This window comes from Pempheris klunzingeri, chromosome 8, assembly GCF_042242105.1.
Source record: "Pempheris klunzingeri isolate RE-2024b chromosome 8, fPemKlu1.hap1, whole genome shotgun sequence".
Lineage (NCBI taxonomy): Eukaryota > Metazoa > Chordata > Actinopteri > Acropomatiformes > Pempheridae > Pempheris > Pempheris klunzingeri.
Genome location: NC_092019.1, coordinates 5,680,424 through 5,700,831, shown reverse-complemented (window position 1 = coordinate 5,700,831; position 20,408 = coordinate 5,680,424). Strand labels below are relative to the sequence as shown.

General features: G+C 42.9%; 1 protein-coding gene across 3 annotated transcripts in view; it reads left to right on the top strand.

Moving 5' to 3' along the window:
• Positions 1–20,408, top strand: part of oxr1a (oxidation resistance 1a) — a 66,151-nt gene that overhangs the window by 15,220 nt on the left and 30,523 nt on the right. For 2 of the 3 annotated variants that reach the window (XM_070834697.1, XM_070834695.1), the window contains exons 2-4: positions 2,121–2,203; positions 15,016–15,123; positions 17,165–17,278. In XM_070834697.1, the coding sequence (XP_070690798.1) occupies positions 2,121–2,203; positions 15,016–15,123; positions 17,165–17,278 (305 nt within the window). The remainder of the gene's footprint in view (positions 1–2,120; positions 2,204–15,015; positions 15,124–17,164; positions 17,279–20,408) is intronic. The other variant, XM_070834696.1, reaches the window with a different exon arrangement.

The window sequence follows — 20,408 nt, the reverse complement described above, 5'->3', positions numbered from 1 at the left end:
CTGAGAGAAGACAAAGCTATAAGCATGATGAGCTATTACTTAACAAGTCATGGTCAAGGAGAGCAGCAATATGATATTAATGTCCGAAGAACGAATGTAAGATAATTGAAACGGATTCCAGAAATATGCATTATATGCCTCATAGAGTAATTCATAGAAATAATTAAACTGTTTTCATCTCCTGCACCGAAAATAAAATTCATAAGCCAACGGGGCCATATGGAGACAGAAGATAATGAATGTCTGAGAATCAAATAAAAAAGATATTTTACATGGGATTTCCTGAAATATTTTCTTCTGCAGTGATTATGATGTAATACATCACAAAGCTGTTGGTGACTACGTTCGGATCCATTCAGGTGTTGGACATATGCAGACCCAAGACAGTAAAACAAGACCCCACCTATCCTCTTAGGCTCAGTAAAATCTGGACGAGCCCTTGGTTTGGTTTCGGTACTACAGGACAGAGCGGACCTGTGAAGGTTTCTACCTCACAACTCCTAGACCCACTATTTCCTCCAAGTGGATCAGTTTGCCTAAATGCAGCCTTTAAAACCAAGAAATGAATAAATGATAACAAACAAAATCATAGACAGCATGTAGCCTTGTTTGACAGCAGCAGTATTACATCCATATATATTTCAACCCATGCCTATATTTCATGAACGCCACCTACAGTATCATCTTTACGAGACTGATATTTACACCTGAAGCAGCTCTGACTTCCCCTCCCTTCTCACTTTCTACCAGGCAGTCCTGAAACCCCGAAATAGCAACATTGGTGGATGACTCATGTTTTGAGCTATCTGAGATGCCTGATGAGAAAGACAATAATAAAGGGACGCATTGGTCGTGTGCAACACCTACAAAAGAGAGGCATTTAAGGGAAGCATTTGAGGGCACCGGGTCAACGTATGTCCAACATAAATCCTCCACCCAAACTCGGTGACCTCCTCCAATCAGCTCCTTTCTTGGCCCTTGCACTCTGCACCTCAGACCAACAAAGCCTTGTAGATTATTCCTCAAGCCCATTTGCTCCTTGTTCAAGTCAAAGACCAGAGTCAGCCCCTTTTCCAGATCATTCCTTCATTCCCAAGAGTCGCCCTCCACTTTCTTTCATCTCCCATCCTATCTTTTGCTTTCATCTACTTGTTTCAATATTCCATCCACCCTCTTGCCTTCATCTCCGTGCTTTCTCCCAACTTCACCCAGCCCCCCAGCTTCTACGCATGCTTTCTTCCATCATTTTCAGTCACCATTAACACTTTTTATTATTTGTCTTGTGCACCCCCAAAATCAGCCATCTCTACCAATCGTATACTTGGTAGAGATGCCAGCAGTGTCTTCCTCTTATTCTTTATTGTCTGCCTTAATTCAGCCAACAACACACCCTGGATTGTCACCTCTGTATCTGCACCTTCCTATCTGTTCTAGTACCTTCCAAGCCTTCCAGGACCTTTTTTTATTCTGAATATTCCTTTTGAAAATGCCTAAAAACATCTGGAGCTACCACACCTCCACGCTGTTATTCAGCTGCCACTTCCCCATGCTACATCCCCCTGTTACCCACCCAATACGTAGCAGCACTGAACCCTCCCATCTCCTCCATCAACCTTCTGGTTCAGCCCCCACTTTCTTCTTTCCCCATCTCCAGCTGTAGCACCCCACCGCTTCCTAACCGAATCCATCTTCCTCCTCTCCCATCGGGCTCGCATCCAGAGCGGTGGTGCCCCGATGGAAGTCAGCCTGCACTCTGTCTGCTGTAAGAGGCAACAGGGGGAGGAATGCAAGGTGAAGTGGTTTCAACGGCTGTCACTGAGCAGTATGGTGGGCGAGGAGGAAGGAAGAGCGAGCGAGAGAGAGAGAGACAGAGAGAGAGGACAGTGTGATAGAGGGAGAGCGAGGCCAGGAGGGTAGAAGCAGAGCGAGAAGGAAAGAGAGGGAGGGAGAGAGAGAGAAAGTGGTCCAGCGCTCACAGCTCACATCGCTGGCTGGCTGGCTGGCTCGCTCACTGTTGACGAATGAGCTGTCTACCCACGGGGCTGGGAAACGGCAGCTTGTGACAAGCTGGGGAGAGAGGAACATGAATGTAATGCGTACCTTGCCTCGCTTGCTTTCAGATACCGGCCAGAAGAAGACTCCAGAGAAGAAGGATGGGAGGCGCATGTCGTTCCAGAGACCCAAAGGGACCATCGAATATTCTGTGAGTAACGCACCAGCAAGTCCGCTCTGTCTGTGTTAATGTCGTTATGTGTTTTTGTCGCTTTTCTGCTCCCGTGCTGCTGCTGCTGCTGCTGCTGCTGCTTCTGTGTGTGTCTGCTGCTGATGGTCTCCGTAGCTCTGACTAGCTCCAATAATATTCTAGCTGTAGCTGTTGTGTTTGTGTGTTGTGAAGGCACCGTGTCTGCCCATGCTTGGTAGCTCATTAGTGAGGGGGAGAAGCATTTTGTGGATTTTGCCAGTGTAACACGTGTACCTCATTCTCAAAGTGTTTACTTAAAGAGGACAGTGTGTGTGTGCATATGCAGACGTGCAGGGTAGCTGATAGAGAGCGTACGGAAACAATGTATCCTCTGTTAAAGGCTCCCCGTGTAGCAGCACAACACTCAGCTCCATTTTGCATGTTGATGTATAGGTCTATACCTATGTATAGGTATAGATAGATGAATTTGAGCAGCCTCATATGTTTCTTCAAGCTGGATCAGAGCAGGAGTGCTGGCAGGATGTGTGTTTGTTTTTCCATTCGTCTCTGTGCCACGTATTGGAGAGCATTCCACCACAGAGCTTGCTGTGCTCGTGAATGACCTTCCAACTGCGTTGTCATTTCTATTGATTTAGCTCTTGTTTAGGAGAAGGGAGGAGGGGGGTGAGGTGATTGAGAGAGTGAGAGGAGAGAGAGCGAGAGAGAGAGAGAGAGAGAGAGAGAGAGGGCTCTGGTTCCCTGGTGTGAGCTGAAAATGGAGCCCGTCTTTGCTTTGCCTGGTTGTGTTCTTCAAATGACCCTCAAATCCAGCTGCAGTCAGACTGCTTTTCCTTGCCTCTCTGTCCGTGGCAACAGTGAGGAGTGGGTTTGCTGTGGCTCAGCTCCGGCTGTCTGCCTGTCTGCTGAAAGGAGAGGAAGAGATGAAGGGAGGAAGGAGAGAGGAAAGGAACTGATGGAGTGAGGGAGGGGGAGCAAGGTTTGTGGTCTCTCACTGACATCCCAGTTTCTTCTCACAAACTCCTCTCTTTTCGTTTCCCTTTGTGCCGATTATCCTGCCATCGGGGTTTCTCCGGCTGTTGCCCCTCGCTCCAGGAGCTGCTGTAGGTTTCACTGTGATTGGCTCCCGTTCCCCATTCTCCCAACACCTCAGCAACGCCGATGCCACCTCCACATCCACTGCCTCCCCAACCTGTCAGTCATCCAAGACTTGCTGATTGACAAGGCCCTTGTTTATCTCACCGGGGCTTGAACAACCTAAACCCCTACAACAGGATATTTGTCAGAGCCAGAGCACTGTGTCATGGTCCTGATATGAGCAGAAGGGCCACAACAAGTCAGCAAGATGGACAGAAATGCTGGTAGTAAAGAAAAATGGGGAGAGATTTAGTATTTAGTTTGGAAGAAAAAACATTAATATCTCAATCATATAGCATACCAATCCTGTTCTTGCCAGCCATCTCTCTGTTGCTCCTTCCTCCCTATTACCCCCCCCAACTAGATTGCTGCTGGTGTGATGGATGGATGGAGTACTGCCAATGATTGTATCCTGTTGCCTGACATGCTGCTGCAGCACATAGCGAGCAGGCTTCGGGCCGCTGAAAGTGTTAAAGGCGCTATAACCAAGCCTCCCTTACACTGTGACAGACACATGGTTGCCAGTGTCCCAGTGATTGAGAAGCAGCTTTATCTTAAACTCATCTCCTGTGCCGGGGGGATGGCCGGCGATGTTTCCTTATTTCACTCTCCAGCAGATAAGTTCATAATCTATCGCCTGGCACCCACAGGAAAAAGGAGGGCTTCCTCTTACGCTGCCTTATCAATACAATCTCCCTCCCTCTCCCTCACCCCTCTACCTCACACACAGCCTCCCTTTTTTTTCGTATTGAGAAATAACCTGAGCAGCTGCAACCCATCTGCCTAGACACTGATAACGGCAGTCCATTCAGCTAAGTCCAGCTATTGGCTGACCTGCATCCAATTAAAAAAAGTGTTTGAAGTCTGTGGGAACAACAGAGATAGATGAGGAGACAGAAAAGACGCAGACAGAGGTGAGCCACACTGAGAGGAGGGGCTTTCTCTTCCCACTGACTGGGTGAGAGGACGGCCAGTCAAAGTCAAACAAAATGAAGAACTGAGACATTGCAGGCCACACAGATTTATCTCCAGGCACGATTTATCACAACATGGACATAGATGCTCCAGTTGGGAGGCTATTTTGGATTTTACCTGAACTCTGGAGATCCACAGGGTGTCTTGACTAGCAAATAGCCGGTCAAGATACAGGTACAAGATACATTTCCAGGGTATTACAACTTAAGTGTTAATTTTGTCGCTCTAAAACCGAGAGAAAACACACACCTGTTGTAGTAAGGTGCTTGTTTGCTGGCAGACATCCAGACGGGAAGGGAAGCCATGCACACATATTTTCAGTGTCATGCCTCTGGCCATCGGTTATGAAAACGATGCACATTGCAAACAATCCAAGGTAAGTGTAGCTGATCTTGTGACACGGTGGCATCATAAAAACAGTCAGATTTGGCAAGAAAGACAAGCAGTCAGATGATCAAATAGGTTGTAACATTACAGCTCGGGCAGATTATTTTGGGGCGAAAGTGAAAGCACACCCACACAGGCACACACAGGAAAGCTAGAGATGGATAGATAGATAGATAGATAGATAGATAGATAGATAGATAGATAGAAGCGAGTAAAAGTGACCACCACCATGAACACAAACAACAAACAAGCAGACAAAAAAAACAAGACAAAAATGTGGGTAAAGACAAAAAGCTGTACATTTACAGTAGGTTAAACCAGGGAGTTGTTGTTTAAACTGTAAAGGATGTTTACAACAGACTAGTTTGGGTAGTTATACTGTTAGTCCAAATATTACAGGATAACTCTAGAGGTTTGTTTCAGACTTGTCTGATCAGGACCCCATAAAGGATTCTAGGACGCTTCTAGGATGTAGGATGCTTGTAAATAGAGACACATAATGTCCTCAAAAACTACAGCCTGATCGCTTTTCTTACTTCACCCCTGTTTTTTTTTGTTTTGTTACCATATTCCAAGATCTCAGAAAACCACAAAGATAACATCAATGCTGTGATGCACTGGAGTTATTCTTTAATGTGTGAGTCATGTTTAATTTTTTGGCCTGAACCTCCCTACCCACACTCTGTTTCAGTCTATTGCAGTGCTCTCAGCAGAACTGGCACAGCAAAGCTCTCATTACATTTTGTATAGTGACACTAGAGAGCAGTTTTTAGTGGAAGGACTGTCTGGATTCCAGTTTGTAGGCTGGGGAAGAAAGAAAGAAAGAAGATGTCAGCATTCATGATATAGTCATTGTGGCCCAAAACATGAACAGTCAGATAGCATTATACTGAACTCTGTGTGTTCAAGTGGGTTTCAGTAAAACAGTGGTTGTAGTCATTTGCTCTAAAATGTGCATTCACTTTTCCAACGTGTTCTCGGTGTCATTTGAAATACTTATTCATGCTATCGGCTTGGCTCTAGGGATGGCAGTGTGAGTCAGTCAGTCGTTTGGTCCAACATTTTGGTTCAGACTGATCTATCAGGATGGATGATGGTGAGAGTTTGTGCAGGCATTCATGGTTCCCAGAGGATGAATTCTTAAGACTTTGGTGACCCCCACACTGCTCCACTAGTGCCGCCACAAGGATGGAATTTGTGGTTATACATGAAACGTCTCAACAAATATTGGATGAATTACCATGAAAGTTGGTCCAGACGTCTGTAATAGTTTGACCAATGTTTTGCTTTATTACCAAATACCTGCAAAACTCAGTCAAAACCAGTCAGTTGCTAAAGGGCACATCAGCAGTGCCCTAGGGGTGAACTGCCACCTCACCAGCTACCAGTCCACTCTCGATATTGACAGGTCACCCAATGGTTCCCAAGCCAAGTCACTTAGAAGACTGAGCTGGCTGCTAGGATGGCTGTCTACTATTAGTTTTGAACTTCATTCAGTTCTGCAGAACAAAAGAGCAAAAAAGGACAAAATCTCTGAGAATGTCAAGTGCTGTCGAAACACAAGGAGGAACTCTCTCAATGAAAGCGTCTGAAAATGGCAAAAGCATGATTTATATCAGCAAATATCCGATCAAAGAATAAGTAAACAACTCTACGAATCTGAGCAAGTATTCAATGCCAGCTTTCTACTTGGCAGTTTAGTGCCACAGACATGCTTTGGTCAGTACCAAAACACCTGACTGATAACATGTCTACACACAGTTAATGTTCAGTTTTACATGCTTTGTAAATGCTATTCTATTGTAGTATATGATCTACAGTGTGATCCAGATGTGTCATGATTCTGCAAGATGTAAAAAAGATAGAAGCTGATAATGAGCCTTGGTCTCTCAGTCTGCTGGCTGAATGGATTTCTACTGGGCTGAGAGGAAGCACTGTGGGCATTAGAGGACTTGCGGACATTAGATGAGTCATACGCTGTGTGCCAGGTGTGTGTGCGTTCACAGAAAGAGACACACACATCTGCGGCAATCTTAACTCCGCACCCTCCTGACAATCAGTCACTCTGATTGCATTATTCACCGCTGGGTAGAAGAGGAGATCCCACTGCTTCAGCTCTTTCACAGCTCCCTGTCTGGGAGTAGAAGAACAAGTCGGTGGATGATGGAGAAATGATGGGATTGGAGGGGCGTGTGGATGGCAAAGTTAAAAGGGCTGGAGGACGGGGTAGAGGGGAACGCATGTGGAGGAGGCGGAGACTGATGGATGGGTAGCTGGACGGGTAGAAGGGCCGACTGATACATGGCCCAGATGTCAACATCTCACTGTTACATTTAGCCAAACCTTTAAGCTACTGCACACGCTGGAGCCAGTGAGTCTTCTCCTTAAAGTTAACCAAAGGGAAAAGAAAAAAGCTAGAGAGGTAAAATATTCTTATCTTTAATTTTGTGGAATGTATTGCCGGCCAGAGGTGATGAATGACTTTTAACACATTCTGTTAACAAGCGAGGTGACATCTCTAGTCAAATCAGCCCTCAGCCAGGGTTTGAGCCACACCATGTTATTGGGAAACATAAAATGTCCCGTCAAAACAACCTCCCTGCACCCAGCTGTACCCATAAAATCAAGGGCAGGATCAACGCTGCTAGCAGGCTTCTCATTTTTAGACTTTATAAGCTGTATGAACATTTGTTAGTTAGCCAAACTACAAAATGACTCTGCTGTTATCTGGCAGTCTTGCAGGGTAGAATCACTCACATTTTTAGGGACTGAAATGCCACTTTGTATTGTTTTGATATTGAAAAAAAGATAGTGAGGATTTCATGTTTTTGGTGTCAAAAAAAGGAGTGGTTAGTCTGTTGCTCAATAAACATTTTCCAGCCCCGTACATGTAGTGGATATTAAACAATAGCTAGAATCCCTCAGCTATAGTTTAAGTACATCACATTACATCACACTGAAATTTGAGCTGACATTAGCTCAGCATCCAAAGGTGACACTGAGAGCTGCCAACAGGATCAATATAGATTACCTCAGCGTTATTGTCATACTTACATACTTGTCATACATATTATTCTCATATGAGTGAAAATCTGCATGGCAGTCATCACTAAAAATAGTACCTCTTTGGATAAAACTATTAGAGTAATGTCAAAGTAATTTCAGGTATCCCAGTAATTTAGTTTTCACTACGTGACCTACATTAAATTTGTTTTGTTTTCTAGATAGAGATTAAATTTGAGGTTGACTAAAATATTAGTCAGTAGTGCACCTGATGAAAGGAGAGTACTTTCTAACCCTATTTTTCCATCTCTATGATATTTTCATTTCCTAAAATTCAGTTCTCATATCATTTAATGTTTCATAGCACTTCACTGTTTGTGTATTGTCTACGTTGGATAAAGCCATAGGCAGATTTGACCCCTTCCCAGAAAACCCTGACTCCAATATTGCCACAGCTTTGATATTTTGAAGTCATAGTGAATCTCTTTTTGCTTTGCGTGTGTCATTGGGTCCCTATATATATATATATGTTGGTGAATTAGTGGAAGGGCTATGAAAGCCTTGAGGGCCATGGCACAAAGAGAGATCCATCAGAGCTTGAAAGTGAGACAGCAAACTTGTGTCCCCTTGAAAAGGACACGATGGTGTGACTTTCTCCCCCATCACTTTAAAAGGGTCTAAATTTAGGTCTGCAAATGATCAACAAGGGTGTAGTTGCACACAATACACATGCCATTAGGATTGTAATGACAAAGTCACCATAGCAACTGTCATGCTAAAGCTGGGCTTCATCATTCAGTATAAAATGAGGAGCGATAGCTGCTTTCATATGACGTTATGGGCGATTAAACTGTACGCTGTTGAGTTTTATTTCCAGTTTGATGACGACACAGTCGGTTCATTGTGTTGATTATGATTTCTCTTTTACTCGAGTTTTCTCATTTTTTTTTCTTTGACTCATTTTCTCATTTGGCATTGAGAATCTGAGGTGGCGTCAGGGCAAGAGCAGGTCCTACATAAAACTGTGACAGCCAACACCCGTCACAGCTGATGTTTAACACTCTGACCAAGGAGTCGTAGCTCTGACATTGCATCTTTTTTCCTTGGTTGACCTTTTGCAATAACACTCATAGATTTGCACTTACGTTCTATACTTAATGTTCTCACCAAGATGCCAGCAGACTCTTTAATGGAGCTATTAGTCATAGGCTGTCCAGCCAACTGCCCTTGTTGAATCTGTGCGTCCTCTCCTGTTCAACAAGGTGACCATTAGCTAGATGTCAGTCACTCTCAAGATGGCTGCCATGGCCTTCCTCTATCCTTCTGCTCAAAAGGACGGATGACACCTTAAGAGGAAGGAGCTTAATTATTCATCCCCAGTTTGAGATGAATAATGGGTATTATTGATCTGGTGGATAAGAAGATAGGGTGCACCTGACATCGGTGTCTATGATCCTGATTGGGACTGCGCTCTCCTTCTGTTTCCCTCCCTCCCTCATCCCACTGTCAATGTGTCAATAACAGGTCTTTACCAGTGGGTCACATTTGCATGTCTCCTGTCCTCTGCTACTTAATTGAGTTAGAGATAGCTCCCCTTACAGTACGATCAATGACTGCATCTCTCAGTTTGGTGTAGTCACATGTACGTGTGTCGTTTTAGTGGCGCCTTGATGGTTAAATGACGTATGAAGCTAGTTGTGTTGCTAATATTACTCATTTGTGTAGATAAAGTGGTTAATTAAGCTTAAAAGTCAACCTTTAATCATATTATTATTATTATTATTACACCACATTTGGTGCCAAAATCCACCCACCACCTGGCAACGTCGATGTTTACTTCATTGAACACCAGATATTTTTACCCATATTGATTGGCTGAGCTCCTGATACAAGAACTCCCAGAGCAGCTACTTGATACAAAGCCAGCAGCTGTCATAGGTCAGGTTAAGCTTTCAAATATCTAGTTTGAAAGCAAAAAGCAGAGGTTTCTAATGCTAAAGAAACCTGTATTAAAAACCGTATTTTAGCAGCTGTGGACGTCCTGATGTCTGAATGTCCTATGAGCTGGCTTTGTGCTGAGCAACAGAGGAGCCATAAAGCTAAAAATAAATAGTTCATGGATGAGATGGTAGCAAATGGCACCAAGGGAGAATCGATGTTCTGTGTTGAAGCCGCCTAGATGAAAGACCCTGACACTGAAAGAGCCCTTCTGATTATCAACTCCTCATTTTCCCTTCCAAAAAAAAGAAAACACTGTTGTCCCTTAAGACAAGACTTTGAGTTTTCAACCTTAAAAAGGCCAGCCAGGTACCCAGGACATCACACAAGCACAAGTGGTGAGCCAGGGATTGTAAATACTTTTAGGATGAGATGATTGATGATCGGATATGACACACCACAGTAATGATTTTTAATGGTGACATCATTATCCTACTTTTTATGGCTGTGTTGTTGGTACAAGGCGAGTGTGTGTCATTGTAGAGTCACTCAGACTTTGCCACTGTGGGTTTGATCTCTGTGGCGCCGTTCCGTCCTCTTCGAGACACATTATTTATCAAGCTGACATGCTGGTGTCTAAATGAACAGTACAGCTCCCGTTTACTGAGCAGATGAGATGACAAATCAAGAAGGACCTTCATACTGTCATAAGATGTCTAACAGCAAGTGTTAGTGACACAGTTAAGAGCAGATGTTTTGAAATGGGACGATACCTGTCACCACATCCTCAATTTGTCTTTTTTGGGGGGTTTTCTTGTCTAGTTTTTTTTTTTTTTTTTTTTTTTTAAGTCTTGACTTTGGATTGTATTCACTTGATTTCACTCGCTCAAATCCTAGCAAATCTGAGATCATGGAGTGTGTTGACATTCGAACCAGTGCCCTGCTTTTGATCTTACACACAACACAGAGAAATCTGGTTTATCAGCTACTTGTATGCACTACATTGGTTTTCAATTGTTTGCATGAGTCCCGGCACGTCTTGAATCCTCAGCATCGAAGTCACTGTCACTTAGAAACTGAGTTGCCTCAACAGCGAAGGAAGAACTTAGTTTGCTGGATTTGGCCTCTCAATCTGATCCACAATGGAACATTAGAACAGCGATGCAGTTCATTCTTTGCATAACATTATCAGTCTATGACTTCTGATTCAGCTTGAAGACCATCAGTACATTGTTTATATCCAAATGTTTGTTTTGCTGACTGCCTACTGCTGTATGTGTCTCTGTGAAGGATTGCATCTGCACACGGGGAAGATGGTGATCAGAAACCCGGAGAAGGTATTAACAAGCATCCCAGTTTGTGTCTGAGGTATATTTAAGTTACAGAGGGATAAGAGTTTATCCAGGGTTTTGTACAAACATGCCTGCTTCTGTAAGTGAAATATCAGGTCTTGACAGACACTGGAAACATACCTTTTGTTTCTCAGTCCTCCTAAATACTGTGGGTTGGTGGTTGTGTCATTGAATCTACATCCTGAAGGTGGTCACATATCCAAAAAGAATAGAATGGTCTGATTTGCTTGTGATGAAAGACGTTACATTTCTAAACCTTACAGCCATTAGTCGTTGACCCGTGTCTCCGCTGTCTTGGTTGCTGAGCAACCTCCATTTAACTCGATCTCAACTTTGATCAAGTTATTGAATTAATTGTGGCCTGATGAACAAGCATTGAAATTCTAAAGGTATCAAATAACATTTTGAAATATGAAGGATGCTTTCTAATTTGATTAGTTTCTAGAAAATAATGAAATTAACATTTAATCTAGCTGGAAAATTTTATAATCTTGGCAAACTGCTGTTATTGTGTATCTCCACTTTGACCCCTCAAGGAGATCTGTCCATCTGCGACCAGTCAGTAGCCCAGACTGGTCTCCACCCATCCCATCGTCATGTGCAGTGTAGTTCTGCTCTCAACAAAACCTCTGCCAGTGAAACCACAGTCAGCCCTGCACAGCACACTCGCCCAGTCCATACTGCACATCCCTGCTCTGCCTTGTTCATTGTTGTCCAAACAAAGTTGCACACATTGCTGAGTCAGGGAGACTGTATCCCAGCAGCGTGACTGACCTCAGATCTGATTAGTTTGTTCCCCCAGAGGGTAGGGCATCCAAACCCAGTATAGCTTGCAATCTGGGCCTTATTTTAGCATTGAGCACACTCTCAGCCCAGATTTGTCCAGCCCTCGTTAGTTCAGTCCTCTTAGTCCAGCTCAGATTAAAGGGACAGGAAGATAACCAGTTAACCAGTGACAATCATTTTGTCAGCAGCTGAGATTTCTGGACTTGAAAACTCACTTTGCAGATGGTTCTCACTTTCCAAGCCAAAACTGCTTTTATATTGGACTTTGAAAAGACTCTTTCCACCACTTTTTTAATTGCTCCACAGTGGAGGATGGAGCTACAAGCAAATGGCCACAAGACATTTCAGCTCCAAAAGTTTAAAGCTGTTCTCTCGAGGCACAACAAGTGATACAGCAGCATCACTGTCACTGTACTTTAATCATGGTTAGACTTTTACCAGCTGTTTCTGCTGGATTTCTGCCATCATTAGCCAGCTTTATATCATATGACTTACATTAAAAGGGGTGTCATGGCATCAAAGTTGTTGTTTCTCTGGTTGCCTGAAGTGATGTTGCTTCGGCCGTAGCCTCATTATGGATGGCAATTTGCCTGGATCCATTAGTTTGATTTCTAACCAGTTTAAATAACTGTGACCATTAATCATTCCAAATGGATAAACACTATGCTGATATTATTGTAAAATGGATTTGTGCTGAGAAATATACTATGTGTATTATTTAAATTGAAAGACTTGTTTCTGACAAATTAGAAGAAGATGATTTGATAGAAAAATGTCACCTTATGTAGTCCAGCCTCCCTCAGTCCTAGCCTGCCATCAGTTAACTACAAACCAGTCGCTGCTACATTGTTCCTGTCCCCTGTGTTGCCCCGTGTCTCCAAATCTCTGCTCTGCCCAGCAGAAGATGCTAAATAACGCACCTTGAATATATTTGTGCTGATCAGTGTTTGATTTACTTGCCTCTCAGAGCCATAGATCTTGGGGGTGATCCCATAAGGCTTTGTTGCTTTTGCTAAATAAAGTAGACTTTGTGTATTTCAAATATTTGAAATATGAAAAACCAAATCATAGGCTGTGCACATTTCATCTTACAGTTTCTGATTCTACTAAGGAGCTGTCTGACACCCCTGTAATTAGAGCTGCAGTGATTAGTCAATGAATCCATTTGTCAACAGAAAACTAATCAGCAACTGGTTTGACAAATCGACTAATTGTTTAAGCCCTTTTCCCAAAACGTGATTGTTCCTTTTTTCCAAATGTGAAAATTTGCTGCTTTGTTGTACAAACATTTGATGGGGTCACTTTGAGCTCTGTGGGATATTGTGGTGGACATTTTTCATTGTTTTCTAATGTTCTATAAACCAAACAGTTTATTAATTGAGAAAATAATCAGCAGATTAATTGGGTTCAGAAATAATAGATGCAGCCTCATGTGTAATACAGTGAAAGAAGCCTTCTGATAATGCCTTCTAATTTTTCACTTCACCGTGACTTTCAGTTGCTACCTGGAGACAAAAAGTCTGTTTTTGGATCTTAGGTTTGTGCACGTCACCGTTCACTAGTTGCCAAGAACTTCTGAGTTTCTGCTTCTTCCCCTCTGTGTTGTTAAGTGTTGGCATGATCATGATCCTGGTCATGTCATGTGTGACTGCCGCACACACAATGACTCTGTTATTAATGTTCCAGCTTGTCTGTCCTGGTTCCTCAACCACCTGTCTGTGACTGTGCTGTGTGTGCCTCTGTCTGTCTGTCTGTCTGTCTGTCTGTCTGTCTGTCTGTCTGTCTGTCTGTCTGTTTGTGCAAGAATATCCTCCTGGAAACAGGCTGTCATGTCAGGAATTTGGAGAAGCTGTCATTCCTTGGTGTTTTTGTGGGACTGTTTGCACAAGCACACACTCACACACACACAAACACACAGGAAAAGCTGCACACACACACACACACACACAGGCTGAGAATCACTGAGGCAGTCCCATGACTGTTGCACTAAAACACACATTGCCATTATCCTGTCCTAATTATACACAGCTCAGACTCAGTCCTGCCTGTCTGGTTTTCCAGGGTTCTCTCCCCTGAGCTCACTTTTTTTTCGTCTTTACTTATACCCTTATGCCACCTTCCTCGCACACACAGGCACATGGTTGTCATCCTTATTTGGAAGGTAGAAACTCCCACTGGGCATGTTAGATGCTTAACTAGTTCAGACATGTGGAGCACATCTCTGTTGTATGGATTTTAACCGGTGGAGACAAGCAAATGCACCTGTGTCACACTGCAGGGTGCTGCAGCTGAGCACAGGGTGTAGCCACAACAGCACCCTGAAAATACATTAAACCTTGACTTACATGAAGTGCTACATCTCCTGTTTATTTTTGCTCTTATTATGGCTCAGTATGATATGCTTTGTCAGATTGAATTAAATGACTCAATTATTGCTGAGTAGAATAGTCAATTAATCAATTAAGTGACCACCAAAAAAATCAGTCCACTACTATTTTCACTATGCACGCACATGCTAACGATTGCAGCTGGAGCAGACAAACACACTGTTTAGTCCTCACACCTTTCCTCTCTCTTCGTACAGCCCCGTGAACAGCCTCAACATGTGGAGAAGTCTAAGCTTGACAGGCCTGCTGTGCCTAGTTACAGTTGCTAAGCTAAGATTGAACAATCACTGTTCAGAGGAGGGGTTTAGTGAACGGTCAAATTGAAGACATCACCTCAGGATGGGGGAAATTATGGAGGGCTTTTTTCTATTGTTATCTCGTGCTTTGTAGACTAAATGATAAATCAAATAACTGAAAAAGTAATTTAGAGATTATATCAATACTGAAAAAATACACATAAGAATGAAATAATAAAGAGTCTTCTTGAAGTGAAAACAGGTACATGTTGCTACAGGAGTAGCTCACAAGATAACACAAGACTGATGCTGACATTCATGTCATTTCATATTTCTGCCAGCAACATTACTTCCCGTGGGAATCTATTCTTGGTCAACGGCTGACGTCTTTAATTTGCTTAACATCTCAAAATTATGCAAAACGTGCAAAAATCAAGCAGCATGAAAAGCTTTTAAAAGGAATAATCGCTCAGCTCTGTTCAGTTTTTCCTCTCTTCTCTTTTCTCTCATCATCTGTGTCACAAAGTCAAGTGTTCTCTGTGCAGCTTGAAGGAAAAAGCCCCGAACGGAAGCAGGAGTGTGATTTGTGTCCTCTCTCTTGTTTTGTGGTCCAGGTGGAATCGCGGGACACGTTGAACAGCATTGCGCTCAAGTTTGACACCACACCCAACGAACTGGTTCAGCTGAACAAGCTGTTCTCCCGGGCAGTGGTGCCTGGCCAGGTGTGAACCGCCGTGCACGCCCTCACTGATATATTCAGCTGCATCACTTCATCACTGTCCCACAGCAACCTCATAGACACAGCATCCTACTAACCACTCGATCTCACAATAGCTGCTTTTGACAGCTCATAATGCATTCTCACTTTTTTGGCATGATCACACAATCACTAAGCATCTTCCACAGTACGTATGGGAATGTAGGTGGAAAAATTAGAGATGGAAGTTGTTTTTTTTTTTAGGAACATCACATGCTGCATGTGTTTATCCTCCTGCTTTCTCAGAGTAAGTTGCTGACTCATTGTTCACATCCGTACTGTCTGTATCCCCACTTAATTGCCTGCTAATTACAGAGTCACTTGTCCTGTTAGGATGCAATTCCTTGCAAAGGAGCAATTTTGTTTCTAAAAAGGTATAATAGTATGTGGAATCCTTAAATTTTCCCCATAATGTTGTAGTTCTGACACCATGACACAAGCTACCCACCTTTAGCCCACTTAACAGGCTGCCAGCTGCCCTGGCTTTCAGGTTAGTTTTGTCCTTTTTCAGCAATAGACCCAGATTCTAAATTTGTTCTTTAATGGGGGAATGTGACGTTAATCCAAAACGATATTTTGTCTCTGTATTTCTTGGCATCAAAATGAAATCCAAACGAATGGAGACGAGCCACATATGCCAATCTCATTGGCATCCCCCATCTCAGCTCTCGGAAAACAATGCAGAAGTTGAGCTGTGTCCAAACAGTGGGGTGTGGGGAGCACTTAAGGAACCATCATTCCTCCTCCCCTTGCTCAGCTGAAGCAGCAGTTATAGCACAATCAAAACCACTCATTTCTTTAACTATAAAGTCTTAGCTAACTTCCTGTACAAGCCAAAAATGTACAATCAGAAAAAATAAATTCAGTACCAAATTTAATGGCTTTAACACCTAATATATTTAATGTGGCAGTCGTTAACAGGATGCCATTGTAGAGGTATCATTTCTTATATCATAAGTATTCAGGGATACTTTTGCCATCCCTGCATTTGATATTTTTGATGGTAGGCTGAATTTGGAAATGTTCCATGTTTGGATTGCACATGAAGGAGTGAGTAATAGCCCTCTCTTTAAGGATAAGTTCAACATTTACTGTTACTGGCTTTCTTGCCAAGAATTAGATGAAAAACTTGATACCACTCTCATGCCTGCACGCTAAATATGAAGCTGCAACCAAGACATGGTTACTTAAATTAGCATAACGGCTGGAAACAGCTGGCGGGGCTCTGCAAACCACACCTTATGGTTTTTACACTGTTGTTATTCTTGGTACAGATTACACACACCAGGTATAACATCTTAAGTAGTGAGCTGTAGAGGTGCTGGTGAGGATGTTCTTCCAGTCTTTATGCCAGCCTAAGCCAACCTTCTTCTTGCCGTAGTTTCATACTTAACGGACAAGTATGAGAGTGGTATCAATCTTCTCCTCTAACGCTCAGCAAGAAATTATTTAGTGTATTTCCCAAAAGATTAAACAAGAACCTTTAACAGCTACACAATAGATGGAACTCACACTTCATTTTAGATGTGATAGATACGTAGTGTTGTCACAACACACAGATGCACACATTCATCAATATAGAAATACAGCTACATCTACAAATTCACTGGTTCCAGCTTCAAATGCCAATAATCAACACATTAATCAATAAAGAACTTAATTGTTAGCAGCCCTTTTCTGAAATACATTAAATGTAATCACGGAAAATCAATGCATTGCCTACATTCACTGTTTGGAAACCTCAGACACCAAGTAACCATCACCGCTAATTGTGACACGATGACTAACCGTCACTTCTCTCCATTTATCCTTGTCAATAGCATGAGGCTATACACATGATTTCATGTTATTTGTCTTGTCAACCTTGTGGTCGGGCTGTGTGTGTATGCACATGTGTGAAAAAGAGATTCTGTGTTATCTGTCCCTGTGCGCGCATGTGTGGTGTGCAATGAGTGTTTGCACAAAGGCAGCGCCTGTGTAAATACAGACGTGGATTGTGTTTGCAGGTTCTGTACGTTCCTGATCCCGACTACGTCTCCAGTGTCGGAAGCTCCCCTTCCCTCAGTCCCATCAGCCCCCTGTCTCCCACCTCCTCAGAAGCTGATTTAGAGAAGGTGACGGTATGTTGACCACACCTCTGATGCACATCTCACACTCTCAGAAAACAGCAAAGTATATCATCCTTATTGTTGTAGTATTATTTCTGGGTAAAACCAAGAACTGTATGATGCATTTACCACCATAACGATGATACAAAACGTATTACAAATACATGCGTCTTTGTTTTTTGTATGTTATGTTAGCATTCAGTTAATGCTGGGCAAGTTTCAAGTATCATGCGTGTTACAGAAAAGAAGATTTGTTTGATGCAGAGCCATTGTTTTCTTTAATTTGGTCAGAGATAGTTCAACTTAATCAAAGACCAGTTTTCCCTACGTCTTAATTTTAGGCCATTAAACCCACATGCACGCATATTTGTATATGTCTGTGCCTGTCGGTCACCACCATATACACTCATCCTCACACACACGCCATGCACACTGACTTATCCCTCAACAACCGCTGTCACATCTTAAAGCTTTGTTCATTGTCAGCCTAAAGGTGAACATCCAGGATGATGTGTCATGCTGTCAAGGACAGAAAAGACAACAAGAGGTGCCAATAATTTCCAAGGATGGGTCAGACGATAAAACCTGCCTTTTATTTTCCAAGGACAGGAAGTGTGTGTGTGTGTTGGAGTCAAAAGCAAGGACATGCGTGTTGTCCCACTATAATGGCTGTCCCGTCGTTTGCTGTGTGATGGATGTACTTCTTGCGAGACTGTTAAATGATTTCTCCTCGTGGATTATCTCAGAGATCATATGTATGAGAGTATATCCTCTACGTTGTGCTTTCACATCTATAAGACTGTAGGGAATGGAGGAGTTTAGTTGACATACTGAGAAAGAGGACATGAAAACGTAAACTACAAAAAATGTCACTGACATCCAAGGTGACTATAGGAGGTAAAAATCATCTAGAAATCTGTTTCAACTTTGCTAGTAGCTTAATAAGCTGCTTGAACATAGCATGTGTTTAAAAGACTATATAAAGACTTAACAATGAATAACAGTAAATTCAATAAGGCATTTATGACTCTGATTAATATCTGATTTATTTACTTAATATATATATATGGATTCAGCTGCCTGTCCTGTTTCCTTAAACAAACTAGCTGCAGTTTGTCTATTCTGGTGCTTAAAAACCAAGATGGCGAGGGCCATGAAAACAATATGGCGACGCCCTTAAAGGGGGACTCCAGGCCTCAAAGTGGCGGTCCACAAACCAAGCCCTGAGTCCAGATAAAAATTCATACTTGAAATGTAAATACGAAGATGGAATGATGCAGGCGGCACACAAACAGAGGCGGCGCTACGGAAACGAGTCAAGCTTGGCTTCCCCTATACCCGATCTTGCACGCCGAGTGAATGTGACAGCGGGGGGAACACCCTGCAGAAACTCGGCGGCTCAACTCGAGGCCTCTGTTGGTGAGGGACACCCGCTGCATCATCCCATCTAAGGGAGCGGGTCGACTCCAACTCAGTGGGTTTGATCTTTTCAAGGTCTATATACAAACTTCCGTATGACAACTGGTGACATCATCTGTGACATCATTTGTGAGGTCACTATTCCAACCAACTGTGAGGTCACTATTCCAACTGTCATTAGAATCAGAATTAGAATCAGAATCAGAATCAGAATTCCGTTAATAATCCTCAGGGGGAAATTGCTTTTTGTTACACACAGCTCCAAAATAATAAGAATAAACTTCAAACACACAAAGAAAAAATCACCTGTGAAGTAACATAAGAGGCTAAAGCCTTAACACAACAACAGACTAGGGCTGTACTGGAAATGGCCTACTAGACTGGCAGTTTGTATTGAATAGGACAACATGTAGTTTGTCTTATACAGTTTGCAAACAAAAGCAAAATCTGCAGCATGCATGGGACCAGTCTACTTCACCTACTGTGTCCCACAATGCAAGGCGCTTACCGTTGTATGAACAGAGACGTTTCAGAAAGCCATGTAAGGTTTGACTTACTTCTCCTGAGCAGCCCACCTAAAGCTGTTACTGAGGGAATTTCAGGCAAGAAATATGTTGTTCAGCTGCAGAACATTCACTTCTGTTAGATTTACAAGGACAATTTAAGTGCTTGTTCCCACTTTGGTCGACGTGCTTTCTTGGCCGCTAGCCTGTTAGCTTACCAGTGGAATTTCCCATAGAGGTTAGAGAGTCAGGGAGCTTTAGCTCGCAGTTTACTGCATACAGCCAGTGGATGGACTGAACGTATGATGTGGAAGTTACACTGGAATTTGTCATTTTTAATGTGCCAGATTTCACATAACTGGAGTGACAATTGTGATGGAAGTTTCTGGAGCTTCAGAGCTCAGACTTCTCCCCTGTAGTTTGGGATCACTGAAAAGTCACTAAAGTTCATTAATATATGAAAACATGCATTATATGCTGTTTTAAGAAGGCAGCACAAAAACTGCGTGTATATGCTGTGCTTTAATATAAATATATGTCCAAACAGTCCACTTTGTTATTTTCACATTGACCTATGTAGGGAGGCGCAGATTGCCAGGGCATTTATGGAAGAACAGCTTGTGGTGCTTTTTTATCCATGAAGCTGACAGGTAAAATTTACAGAATAAATGTGTGAAATGGGCTATTAGAGAAACTGTCACTGCTAATTTTGGGCTCTTAATTGGTATCCAAGCTGCTGACAGCATTTTATGACCACCTCCAAGCGCTTGTTTTAGGTGATCACACGTTCGCACTGGTGCATGTAAACACTGTATGGTTATAAGCCAGGTTACTTATTAAACCATAAATCTAGGCAATATGCCTTTAATTCCACTGTCACCGTGTTGTCTTGTGGCCAAATTTCCGTGCGTTACATTTCTCCCGCTTGAGCCCCACTAGTGTCACATAAGGCAGAGAGAGACGAGCTAGAGGACGTCAGAGGTGTGTTGTTTGTGTCTGAAGTGACTTCACGTCTGGTCCAGTGAGCCGTGCACATCCTGTCCTCGCCGCTCTAAGACCAGCAGCGTGAGCCGTCTCCCTCAGGTACTGTGTCTGCAGCATCTGAATGAGCCAATCACTAAGCACCGCAGGAAGCCCAGCGGTCCCTTAAGAAATATGACTGTTTGCTCGTTTCCATGGAAACGGACGTCTTGTTTTACCGCTTTTGAAAGACCATGGAT